Source organism: Lycorma delicatula, chromosome 8, assembly GCF_047948215.1.
Source record: "Lycorma delicatula isolate Av1 chromosome 8, ASM4794821v1, whole genome shotgun sequence".
Lineage (NCBI taxonomy): Eukaryota > Metazoa > Arthropoda > Insecta > Hemiptera > Fulgoridae > Lycorma > Lycorma delicatula.
Genome location: NC_134462.1, coordinates 123,489,891 through 123,504,272, shown reverse-complemented (window position 1 = coordinate 123,504,272; position 14,382 = coordinate 123,489,891). Strand labels below are relative to the sequence as shown.

The window sequence follows — 14,382 nt, the reverse complement described above, 5'->3', positions numbered from 1 at the left end:
AAAGTAATTTTCACAATCACTATGAGGTATTAGCTTCTGTAATGTAACAAAGAGCTAAAAGGTATGCTGCTTCACTATTTATTTAGATCTGAATTTCTGTAAAATAATTTCATTAATAGTGTAATACTGCAGCCATTCTGGGCTGATAACTACATTCCAAAATATTTTGTGTTCTGAAAACATGAATCGCAACAATTGTACTGTCATCAAAAAGATTTTCATCAAAACAACTTGTACATAGATCATAATGTTAGTCTAGTGTTTTTTAAGTACCGTCCTTACATTTGCCTCTGTTTTACCATAGCCTATTAAAACTATAAGTTACTTTCAACTTACCTGTTAAGAATACAAAGACGTTTACCAAAATCTTTTAGCAAATAAATTAAAAGAATAAATTATCACCTCAAAATACTTAACTTAGGAAGAAGGCTACATAAAGTCCATTAACCATTATATTAAAAAAAATTAACCATACTTTAAACGAACTGAGAAAATAAAATAGGACTCACCAGTTCTGATTTAGTATTTAAAAAACAAAGCGTCCATGCCATTTCATTCACCATAGAGGGGTGTACGATCTTATTCGTCAATTCTCCCACTTGCCAAGTTTGATAATTAACAGCGAAACAAAATAAATATAAACATTTTTTTTCTCATTTCAGTTCATATTAATTAAATCTGCCTGATTTATTTTTATAATAAATAAAATATGTATTCACTTGTAACGAACAAATCTTAAATTTCAATTTACATTAAAGGTTAATAAAATTTTCGAATGAACAAAATTTACCTTACAGTAATAGATGTATTTCATCAGAGCTTTCAATAAAAATTAATTTTATTATATCTATTTTCACTATCATTTACAAGTATCATTTTTCACAAGTGCAAAATTTGCATGTTTAAAACGATGTCTATGTGGTTGGTAACGCAAATAACATTCCAAACAAACAAGAAGGTGTGGTGGTGGCGTCTTGTGTAAGTGAATGAAACTTTTTGTTGTATTGTTTATAGTAATTTATTTGGTTATAATTTTTTTACTGGCTTCAAGTTATTTATTAGTTTTTATATTTAATACTTAACGTTTATTTTAAAATAATCTCGGTTATGAGATGGGCGGGGTTTTTCTAACCTAACAAATTCGCTGGTTTTTTGAAGGCGTTGTCATTGCGTTTACAAACATTTCATTTGTTTATTTTATTATGTAACATGGAAAGGTTTAGTTCGTTTCGGATCATTTTTTAAAATGCTGATTCTAATAAAATAATAAAAGATTTAATAACACCGAAATTGCACATTGCTGTACTAAAATAAAACTAATTTAACATTTCTTTTTTTTGTATCATTACAGTTTGTTGAATAACCGATTTTAATAATCTCTGTATTTTTTGTTATAAAGCTCTCCATTCTAATGTTCAATAAATATTTATAAATAACGAATGATTAAAATTAAATAAAGGTACAGCTTGACAGTGAATTCATTAATAATGCTTTATTTTTTGAGGCAGTTTTATTATAAAAAATATCTTAATGAAACATCCATGGAATTAATTTTAAAACTTAGAAGAATGCCTGAAACGACAGTTACTTTTTTAACTATCAGACAATTAAAACATTAGCATTTTTCAAGTAGTGGACAATAGAAACTGGATTATGTTTAGTGTATTTATTTTAATATTATCTTTATGTTTAATGTCTATAAATAATTTTTGTTTTAACAAAAGGAACATTTAGAATCAGTATTTTCATAATTGAACAGTTTTAATAGTAATGCTTCATATATAAAAATATAAGAGAAAAAAATTTTATTTGAGATCATTTGAAAAATGCTTATTATTAAGTAGTGAAAAACTAATTTAGATATATAGTAGGCTTGCTATTAATTTTATGTATGTTTTTAAGAGTGATTTTTGTTTATGTATTACATATTATTTTGCTGGTAGATGTGTTTTCGAGAAAGTAATCTCACATTTTTGTTTTAATAAATGAATAGTTTTTATTAAACCTATGGTGATAGAATTATCTGCTAGATAGACCTTTTTATATTATGTACAATACTACATTACTGTTGTTATGGGAAATTACTACTACTATTATTACTTTGTTTGACAGAAAGTTACTCTTATTAATAGCAATCATCAGCTCTTCTATGGGTTGTTCATTCTTTCCTCTTCCTACCACTTGTTCATAGTTTCCATTCTGGCTCTACCTGTGATGCTGTGCCAGCAGCTTTTATATATAAGCAGCACTTCTTTATTAAAGATCAGTGATGAGACAACTATTTCTGAATTACTTTCTTGCAGGGATTGTACAAAAGCCAAAGTAGCAGTTAAAGCGTTCATATTAACAGGGGAGCAGAAAATGTTCAGACCCCTGAAATTTCTCCCAAACGCAATTTTTTCGGTCAGAAATTTCCCCAAAACTAAGGCAAGGGTTTATTACATTTTACCGACCAATTTATTGTATGTGATAAGTTATAAAAAGAGAAGTAATAAAAATACATGGGTTGCAGACACTTAATTTATTCAAAAAATACAGAACTACTAACTTCATCTCTAGTTCTTGGTTTTTCATTTGAGTGTTTATTTACAAAATGATTTCCAAGTTAATTGCATCTGCTGTGCCAGTCACAAAACGCCAAGTTTACGTCTTGCTTACTTTTAAATGTCAACATAATTAATGTACAATTATGATATTTTGTACTCTGTATACAGTATATTGTGTATGTCACTTAACATTATTAAAACTTGCTTAACTACTTCACTTTTAAAAGAAAACAATAGCTTGCAGCCGGCCAACTAATTAAAACAAAAAACACTATTGCCTACCCAAAAGCAACTAAACAAATAGTGCAGTAGGGAGGAGATGAGACACACGTACACACTGGTGACCACAATGTGTCTTATCAGTAATGTGTCTCTTGCCTGTCACAATTTGAGTTTATGAGTCATCGCTCACCAGGAATGACATTACTATCTTTGTTCTCATTATGCCTAATACTCAATAAGATGAATGTTTCTTTTCAAAACTTATTAAAAGATCAATTATTCTAGTTAATAATTGTAAAACTGATATGAATACAACATCAGTTGGTATTTACATCGTGATTTCTGTTTTTCATGACTTGTAAAAATTTTTGTGAAATTTCCCTGGATAGCTCAAATTTCCCCTCAACTACGTTTGCGCGTTCAAACATATTCTACTCCCTTGTATATTAAATAAAACTTACTAATCCTCCCATAATTGTTATCTTCATATTGTTTTTACTCTTCTTCCATTGAACCAACTGGCAAGGACTCATTACATGTCAAAAGGGGAAGGGACTCATAAAAAAACCAGCTGATACTCATTTTCTGTATACAAATGCATAGAAAAATGTGCTGAAGAGATTCTTCTACACAAAACCTTTCTTATGTAGGGAATGAACTTAGGAAGACCTGACGAATTATCACCCAATAAGTTTCCCAGTTATCTACAAGGTTTTCACTAAGCAAATAACAGAAGAATGCTAACCAACACTGAATGAATCACAAACAAAGGAGCAGGCAAGCTTCAGAAGTAGTTTCAGCACAATAAATCACATTCTGGTTGTTCAGCAAGTCATAGAGAAACACAACGAATACACCATGCCCCTATGTATGGCTTTTATTGTCTAAAAAAAGGCATTTGATTTGGTAACAACGCAGGCCATAATAATTTCATTATATAAATAGGAAAACTCAGTCTATATAAACTACAATCTGTATACAAAGAAGCAAAATCTACCATCTGTATCAATGAATATGAAGTAGAGATAAATGTAGAAAAAGGTGTACAAGGCAACACTATACCACTTTTGCCCTTCTCAGTCTGCCTCAAAGAGGTATTTAGAAAACTGGAATGGACATATGAAAAACAGCGCATATCTTAAACACCTGAGATTCACAAATTACATAGTTCTCTTCGCATGGAAACCAAAGAATTACAGACAACAGGAACTGCAGGTGGCTGGTGAACCCTATGGTCTAAGGATGAACCTTAAAAAGAGCCAGGTTATGTTCACAAATTTGCTGAAAAAAAGAAAGATTTTTGCTCTGGAAAAGAACTTTGTAACATCATTATATACATCCTGGCCAATGAATATCAGTGAGGGTGATATACTCAAAGAAGTTGAACGACTTAGGCTAGGATGGCAGGCATTCAGAGACTTAACATCATTTAAAGGAGAACAAACTCTCCTTTTCTCTTAAAAAGAAAGTTTTTTGTTCAATATATTCTGTGAGTCCTTACCCATGGAAGCAAAACTTGGACAATAACTGATGGCAGATGAACTAAATTAGCACTTGAATGTATATTGCTAGATGTGAAAATGCCCATGAAAAAGACTAAAGGCTTGTTGGATTGATGATATCGAGCATATTGGACCAAATTGGAAGAAGATTAGTTGAAAATGTGCTGAAGAAGCCTTCATCCTGCAGTGGAACGAAAACAGCTGAAATAATGATATGTATGAAAGCATCATCTTCATATACTGGTTTTATTATTTGATTAAATATTGCATGAAGAATTTACTAAAACATACAGGGAAGTTGGGGTTTTTTTAAAACAATGAAAAAACAATTCCAAAGTAATTTTTAGTGTTTTCATTAATTTTATATATAATATAAAACAGTTTATTTTGGTATTTGCATGTTTTTGTTTTAGATAATGTAAATGAAAATAAAAAAGAATGTCTGTGAATGTGTATTCTGATGACCGCTCTGAATATATGAAAAATCCATTATATAAACACAGAGAATTTGGAGATTTTACTGCATTTTATATTACAATATCTCTCTGTACAATATTTGGTTTGGCATTGTTTATTTTGAACATATTCTTTTGTTGGTGTTCAAAGCATAAGGATTATTGGCAAGATAGTAACACAGGTAAATTTTTTTTATTGAATGTAGTATTTTTATGGACTACTTATTTATTCACAACTGTTAAATAATATTCAATAAAATAGTTTTTTATTTTGCACTAACACTGTATATGAATTTTCAGTTATAAATAGCATCAGTTAATAATACAAATATCATAACTGTTCTAAACCCATTAACCCCAAGTTAATTTAGTGACATCCTCTTAACATCTATATTAGAGAAGGTCAATTATAATAAATTGACTTCTGTACATTAGCAGTTTGGTTTATATTATGTTCAGTAGTGCATCTCTGTCCTGTATATTTGCTTACTATCTTATTATGTATTTATACAATAGGTTATTAAATATTGTTTTCTATTAGTGAAATGACACTATCTGCAGTTTTATATTTTAATATTAAATTTAATTTTTGTATTTTGTAGAGTTGTTTTCTGACAGTTTTTTGTTTACTCAAGGTCAGATTGATAACTTACTGTATTTAAAATATAATTTAATGTTTGGATAGGTTTGAATAGATATTTTTAAAAGGTGTTGTCTCGTAAATAGGAGGAATATATTTTTGCATAAAACATTTCATATCCTGGTATGCACACTGAATGCTAGAAACTTATTTTTATAATAATTTTTTCATTGCTATTGACAAAATTGGTATTGGTATAATTATTAAAAAATAGCTGTATTACAATACCTACACTATCTTCAACTTTGTATTCATTTATTGTGAATAAATTATTTGTAGTATATAAATAGCTTTTATGAATTATACTACAAGGGCGAGTCAAAAATTACCTACCTTTTCATTCTAAAATTTATTTACACAAAGGTAGGGGTTCAAAATATGTATCATTTTTCTATATCCACTATTTTGCGATCCACTTCATTCTCGATCCACAAGCTTGTATATTCCTTCCGAGAAGAAGGTCTTCAGTTGGTCGCAAAGCAACTTTTACACTGATTCATACACATCTAAGTCTGTGTAACGTCAACCACCTCAAAAAGCATCCTTGAGCGGCCTAACGGATGAAAGTCAGGGAGCAAGATCTGGGTTGTCGGGCGGGTATTCCAGTATCTCAAAATTGCAACAGCACATTAGAGCTTGTGTTGTGCAATAAGTTGTCTTGGTACCCATCACACAAAGACTTTACTTACAGAAGCTGAGCTCTTCATGCATAATTTTATGGGCAAAACCATGACTAATGTTCAAAGAAAACACTACGTGTAAAGAACTAGTTTTGCAAAAACTATACCCACTAGGTGGGACCGGTGTCGAGGTATTTACAAAATAAATATACAAACAAACTTTCTTTTTCTATATAAATAAAAGTCTATGTTCATATGTGTGCCCACTATAGACTAAAAAACTATTCGACCGATTTATGCGCGGGGAAAAAAGGGGAAATGAGAAAATGGAAAAGGTTAAAAATAAAAAGGAGAAAGGAAATAGGGAAAATGGTAAGGGGAAATAAGGAAAAAGTGAAAGATTAAATTTTGTGAATTCCGAAATGTTCGGTTTTTTATCAAACTTTCAATTGTGCTCACTTAATCTATAGATACTCAAATCTAGCAATAGTGAAGCATTGCTGGGTTTGCAATTATGATAAAAATGAATGTTCGTTTGTTTGTCCCATATGCGTTCCTATACCATTCATCTAATTACGATGAAACTTTGGTGAGTTGTTATTCACACACCTACGAAGGTTTCTGAATAGTTTGGACCCGCAAGGTGGCGTTGGTGTCGAGATATTTCAGCGAATTGTATTTATTGTCAGATTTGGCTCATATTCAGAATATATATTAGTTATGTGAAAATAATAATTTTTGCAAAAAATGGATCACTAGGTGGTGCTGGGGTCGAGATATTTTGAAAAATTGTATTTATGGTCCAATTTGGCTCATATTTAGAATATGTGTTACATACCTCTGCAAAAAATGGACTCTCTAAATGACGCTGGGGGTTGAGATTTTTGGAAAATTTGCATTTATGGTCTGATTAGGATCATATTCAGAATATATATTAGTTAATGTAAAGGGAAATAGGGATAAAGGGAAAATGGAAAAAAGGGAGAGGTTAAGTTTTGTGAAGTTCCAGTAATGTTCAGTTTTTTAATGTTTTATCAAACTTTTATTTGTGTTCATTTAATCTATATATGTATATTCAAATCTAGCAATGGCGAAGCATTGCCGGGTCAGCTAGTTTATCTAATACATTTTTGGGGAAAATAAAATATATTTTAATAATTAGTTGGTGGTAGTAATAAAGTACCAACCGAATACTTTCACTACTTAATAATAATAAATAAACAGTTAAGATATTAAACTTTGGAATTAAATAAGGAAATTAATATGGATGTGGAAGAATCAGGAATAATTGTAACCCCATGAACATAGTATGAATACAATCTATTGTATAAATTACCTTACAGCATTGTTAATGCAACAGTACTTTAGGAATTAACACAGTTCAAGATTTTTTTATGTGCTGATATGCACAGGCTTATTACACGTAGATTTTTTTTATGAGTTTGCACTCACTCTGGAAATTAAACCAAGGAACTCAATAAGTATTGATAATTATGTAGTATTTACAGCAGAAGTAATTAACAATAAGAAAAGAAAAAAATCTCAAGGATAATCACACATTGTAACTAAGCATCATATAGGCAGTTAACTCTGTGAAAAAACATTCACTCTGCATATATGTAAATACCATTCTCATTGTTAATATTATAATTAAAAATAAAAAATGTAGAACTAATAGTTACATAATTTTCTTTATATACTGGTATGTTTATTTATTTTTAAGGAAATCGTTGGATTTTACCTATTTGGACTAAAACACCTGCAAATCAGCCACCTCTTGATTTAACTGAACTTGAAGACGTATACAGTGGCCCACGTCCAGTTTATGATACTCATTTTCCTGAAGACGAACATCTAGAATTGACAAAAAGAGAAAGTGACCTTTAAAAATAAATTGTGCCATAGTATTTATTCTGAAAGAAAAGAAAAATGTTTCACGTTTATTGGCCTCCACTTACATTTCTTGCATTATTTGTAGCCTTTTGTATCATGGTAATGCTTAAATATGGGCCTCGTTGGTGTAAGTTACGTCACACTGCCAAACCTACAGAGTATGAATGGGAAGATAAAACTTACGAACAACGTGTTTCATATGCATGAAAATAATTTTGAAGTTCAGTATATTTAAGTATGAAATTAAGTTTTGAGATCTGAACAGTTTTATAATGCTGCTATGAAGTGAAATGAAATTACTGTTATTATATAGACTGTGTATAAAATTTACACTTTATCTAAAAGATACGTTTTATGAGTAACTTGAAAGAAATTGCAATTATGACATATTGTATTTAGTTCATCTATTCTAAGTTTTTCAAATTTAATTTATAATTTTTGAAGTATTGTATTGTACAATTTATAATATTCTCAACATTCCTTCAGTCTCCTTAACTATATACATTATAATTGTTTTTATTTGAGATTTATGAATATTTTGTATTTAGTATTAAGACTACGCACTTAATTCTTTACATTTTTTTATTATAGTTTTTAATAATTCTTTTTAGGTTTATATATTTCAAAAATAGTTTATAATTTTGTAACTTTTAAAATTAATGTTATTTTTTCTTTTTAAGTATATTTAACCTTCAGTTTTTTGTATTTAGGTGGATGGATTAACGTAATAATGTTGCATTAGGGAACTAAACCAATTGTATCATTGAATGTTATTTTTTTTGTTTCCCTCAAAATTCATCTTCTAATGAAATCAGTTTTCATAGGAAAAAAGCTTCAACATATCCCAATCAACACTTGCTGATCATTTGTCCAAATCTTTGTAAATAATTTTTCCAAACTATTCTAGAAACATGTAAAAAAAAATCATGATGTAATTTTATTTTTATTTTTTTTGACTTCATCGTCAAAATGTTTTTTTAGTTTGTGATGGTCAGCTTTTACCAAAACATTGTTTGTGGACACATTCCTTGTATCATTCCAAAACTCTATTTTATTCTTCATACTGATAAAAAAATTCCAACCAGTTGCCTATTAATTTCAGTTTGAATCACATTTAAAAAACATATCCCTAAATTTTTCAGTCTAAAAACAGTCATAACAGTGTAGATTGTCATTTTGTAAATGTTTGCAGTAACAAATAAATAGCTACCGTGAGGCGAGGGAAATTATAGACCTAAGCAGCCAATTCAGCTTAAACTGAGCAGCTTCCAGCCTCCTCAAGAGATGTTACTAGATGATCACTGCCTTCATCTGATTTACTTTTTTGGAAAAACTCACAAAAGGGTATAATCCAGTATATTAATATTTAGTAATTAAATTAAATTATATATTTAGAGTATTTTTAATTTATGTAGTTCTGAGCAAGGCTAAACTATATCCTACTTTTTTAGGCTAACAAATAACTTTATGGATTAATTGGCATCTCTTTTGTTTATTACAAATTCAGGTAACCACTTCCATAATGAGATTTGGTGGAATGGTGACAGTTCTTGTGTAAAACTGTTCTTTATTAAAATCTAACTAGTGGCTGAAGTGCCTATTTTAGTAAAACCAGATCTCTTAGAATCTAAATCTGTCTTTAAATGTTAACTAAATAATTAATTATTCTATACTGCCCTTCCATCAACACAAAAGTTGATAAATATAACTACTACAAAGAGAAGATTAATGTTACATGGCTGCCGTGAACGTTTTTTGTAAGAGTACCAAAAACATTTCTATCATTAATTACAAAGAATGTTTAATCGTACAAGTTAACTTTTTTCAATTTATTTTTAATTATATTTTTTCTATTCCCTGCACATTAAACCTTCTACTTATATTTTCTGAAAATTAATATTATGTTATTTTGGCATAAAATAATGTTTATTCCACTATTTATTAAATTATACATTATTTGTATTATTATTAGAAAGCTAATTATAATTCAATTTAATCACTTAAGAATTATTTATTTATAATCATAAAAGTTTTTATAATAAAATATTTTATAGATGTTTTTTTAAAGAAGTGCCTACATGGTAAAAATATATGTGTATGTTATATTAATCATTTTACATATTCCGTCCCTTTTTTATATATTTTTCTACAATTCATAAATGTATTTTTGTATTAGAAAGTATTTGCTTTTACTGTTTATTTATTATTATGAAATTACGCATGATTTGATTATATATATTTTTATTTTACAAATTAGTTATATATTAACTATTATTGTTATAATTTTTCTTTATTAAAAATAAAGAATAAATTAAATTTAAATTTCTTGTGTATCATTTTTATTATTTTTACCCTCAATGATCTATTATTACATAATGACAGTCATGTTATTTTGTTTACTTTTAGTCATGAATATTTGTTTAGAAATGTATATGTAGGCTTTAAGAATGAATTCCAATTCATAGACACATTGAGAGGAATCTGTCAGTTCAGTTTTTGTGTTAGTTACAACTGAAATTTTTTTCAATTACTGCCACGCTGTAGATATCAATAAATTGTGGTGGCTGTAGTAGCCTTTACGCTGCGTGATAAGCAAGGATTGCTTTTGGTTCAAATGGTGGATTTTTGTTTATAGCTGAAGCCACTTTGTAAAGCTGCATAGTACATTATAAAATTGTTAGTTTTTGATTTTCTGATAATAGTTTTTACTACGTATTTGAGAAATTGTGTAACAAAGCAGGTAAGTGTGAATTAACCCACTGGGTTGGTCTAGTGGTTAACGCGTCTTCCCAAATCAGCTGATTTGGAAGTCGAGAGTTACAGCGTTCAAGTCCTAGTAAAGCCAGATATTTTTACATGGATTTGAATACTAGATCGTGGATACCGGTGTTCTTTGGTGGTTGGGTTTCAATTAACCACACATCTCAGGAATGGTCGAACTGAGAATGTACAAGACTACACTTCATTTACACTCATACATATCATCCTCATTCATCCTCTGAAGAATTATCTAAACGGTAGTTACCGGAGGCTAAACAGGAAAAAGAAAGAGCAAAGGTAAGTGTGAATTGAGTCTCCCTCTGGAATACAAGAATATGTATTATTTTTTATCTTATGTCTTCCAAACAATTTTCTTCAAATTCCAATGAAAATATCAGACTTCTCTTATATCTTTAAACTATTGTAGTCCAATATTAAATAATATTTATGAAAATTAAAAATTTCTTCCAATCATCAGTATGGTCATGTAAATTTTTATTTAAAGATTATTACACGTTTGACTTTTAATATTTTTTATCAAATTTATTGTTTTAACAGTTCAGAAATGGCAGTGTAGAATGGAAAGTTTTAATTAATAAGTTTATTTACAATAATTTTTGTAAAGTTTTTCTATGAATGAATTTTTTTCCACAAGTACTAACTAGAGTATCCAAGTTACTGGAAAGGTAATTTTTTTAATACATAGAGAAATAAAGATAAAAAACAACTAAATAAAGAAATAAATAAACAATAATAATGCTTTTCAACAAATGTTATATACTCATTAAAAATCAGTTTTTTAAATGTGTGGAAAAAATGTTTGCAAAATAGAATATTTATTATCATTTAGAATATGCATACTCCGTTGAAGAAATTCTCAAGTTTTTAAAGATAAACTGAATAAAAGAAGTAATAAGGTTTATAAAAAACCATCGCAAGAAACTGAATATTATGTTCCTGTATTTATAAGGGTACTTTTCAAGAAGATGCCCACCGAAGAAAGGCAATCTGTAGTTAGTTGTCTGACTGACTAACTTCTAGAAAGTGCCCACCTTTCTTCCAGATCAGCGGGAATCTTCTTGAAAAGTATCCTTATAAGTATAGACCAATTTGTCATAACATTAACACCTAGTTTGCAAAATTTATTCCTCAATTGCTTCTTACCTTTCAAAGATTGATCATGTATGATTTTGTTGTACTTAAATAATGCTGGAAGTGTGTTAAAACAAATTTTTTTGAACTCATCCTTTGTACATGCAGACACCCAAATCAAGCAATATAGGAAGAACATACTATTTTGAACTAGCTGATATTAAAACAATAGATATTAGGTTGGTTAAAGTTGAAAAATAGAGATCTAAGCTCTTATCAAAATAACTGTAAAAAATATTAAGTTTCAATTAAATTTTTAGAATGTATTATTTCAAATATTTTAATTTAACCAGATACTCCAATTAAATTTGGTATTTAAAAAGGACCAAGTTTTGTTTATTACTGTATGTTTTTATTTATTTGTCTGTCAAAATGAATTAATTGTATTGAAATGCTTAAATTGTTAAAAATCTAAGAAGTGGTTTAAAAACTAGAAATCACAGCATTACAATGTACATTGTGTGATTTAAGGATGTGAATAGGGATAGCATATTTTATTTTACAAACAACTAACATTTTTTACTTGTTAAAAAACTATTGTTTAATTATTTTGTTAGGAAGCCTGTGGTCCCTCAATTTAATAACTAAAAAATTGACTTCCTAGTTGGACAACTATTTTAATTATAACCAGTCTTTTGAACGGTTGTATTTTTCAGTAATACAAAATACTTTATACAGTTTTTCTGTTTTTCATTACATATTATGCTTTAATATGAATATTTTTATAGACTATATGCATCATTTAATTTCAAAGCAAAAACAGGATAAAGTATCAGGGCCATGGGATTATTTTTACCAATCAATTTTTAAATCTTCTAAAAACATGACTGTTATTTAAACCTAAATATAAACCTTCATTATTTTTTCTGAATCGATCTTTCCCTTTTCCCTAAAAAAAAAACATTTTTCACATCTATGTTTGAAAACTATAATTTGATAAGATTAAGTAATAACTTTGTTTTCAGCTTAAAAAGTTTACAAAATATTGAAAAAATTTCCCATTCCCCAAAAGTTTTTTGCCAAGTTTATATTATGTCCAAAACACCTACTTTTACTATTTACTATTTTTACTTGAACTTAATATTTTTATCTAATTCATGAGACATGCTGCAATGAAAGGACAACTAAAGAAACGCCTTAATTTCCTCATAGCTTTATGGAACCTTGGAAAGCCACTGTTGAGTTTTATTACAACAGGCCCATCGTTTTATGTACAATTTAAAAAAAGTAAAGTTCCCAGCAGGTTGGATACTTGAAGTATTAAACTTTTTCTAAAAGCATATATTTTTCACAAAAAACAAATTTCAACTAAGCAAACAACTGTCTTGTATCTTATGTGAATTTTAGACCCTCGATGCATTTTTTTCTAGAATCTGCTTACATTTACTTGATATAAATGTAAAACTTTAAAAGAAAATTATAGTAACATTTGAAAAATAAATTATTTAATAATGTAACAGCATTTTTCAATGAATAAAACAATCTGAAAATTGAAAAATTTATAAGTCTTAACAACAAAAAAATTAAGAGATATCATAGGGTACTACTAATTGAACAAACATACAGAATTTATCAAAATCCAGATACTAGTTTACATGACCTGGAATAATCATTTACAAAAAGAAACATGGTAAGAAGTAACAAAGAATTAGGATTACAATTGCTTAATGAAACAGTTAAGCCCTATAAGTAAATTGGTTCTAACATCTATTTAACAAATAGATTATCGTTTATGATATTATAAACCTACTAGAAGATAAGATCTAATGCAAATAAGAAAGTGTTCAATGACAGAACAGGGAGACATCCATAATAGATATATGCCAGAACGAACTAATACTTGAAGGGAAGAATGAATCATTCAGATAACAAACATCCAACCAAAGTAAAGGATTAATAGAGCACAAATTTTTGTGTTCTTTTTTTCTATACGTATATAATATTGTATCCAGGATTACAAATTTTTATGTGTTTATATTTATATTCTAAAGGATACATTGTAATCAGTTTTTTAAATATATAAAAATTTTCTATGAGTCTTTTGTTCATGTATAAATTTATGTTTTTTTCTTTCTCTTTTGTTATCTTTGTTTTTATTTGGTATTCCTATATTACATAGTAGCTGATCTAATTTTTTTACAAATATATTGTATCACAGATGAATTTGGTTTGGTTAGTAATTTAAAATTATTAGTTCTGTACAACAGTAAAACCTCCCCAAAATGCAATCGAATAGGAACAAGTAAGAAATTCATTTTGAAGAGAATTCGGACTTGCAGAGTTTCATTAAAAATCAAGCTAATTTATATTGAGGTCCTGTGGAATGGATTATGCAAGAATAAAATGAATTTAGACAACAATATGTGATAAATTCAGAATATTCCGGAAACTTATGTTCTGTATATTGACCACATTATTCATTAATTTAAAAAAAATTAAGTTGATATAGATTATTTTTAGAGAATATGTAGGTTAAATTCAAATTTCAGTTGTGCCAATGTTCAATAACAATTTTAAAAAAGCAACTTTTAACTCTTGTAATAAAAAATATTACTCTAGCACCAGATATTGTAAAGAGTTAATTTCTTTGAA

General features: G+C 28.3%; 1 protein-coding gene across 1 annotated transcript; it reads left to right on the top strand.

Moving 5' to 3' along the window:
* The first annotated feature begins 905 nt into the window (after window positions 1–905).
* On the top strand, window positions 906–8,019 carry wrm1 (wurmchen 1 transmembrane protein). Its single transcript, XM_075372906.1, has 3 exons — window positions 906–978; window positions 4,684–4,907; window positions 7,709–8,019. Exons 2-3 carry the CDS (start codon window positions 4,709–4,711, stop codon window positions 7,870–7,872), a joined length of 363 nt encoding a protein of 120 aa, XP_075229021.1. The 5' UTR covers window positions 906–978; window positions 4,684–4,708; the 3' UTR covers window positions 7,873–8,019.
* The last annotated feature ends 6,363 nt before the right edge of the window (window positions 8,020–14,382 follow it).

Excerpts from the sequence above, each read along its gene's own strand:
- wrm1 (XM_075372906.1), top strand. The coding sequence starts at position 4,709 with ATGTCTGTGAATGTGTATTCTGATGACCGCTCTGAATATATGAAAAAT. Across the intron at positions 4,908-7,708 it reads TTGGCAAGATAGTAACACAG|GAAATCGTTGGATTTTACCT; the intron begins GTAAATTTTTTT and ends TTTATTTTTAAG.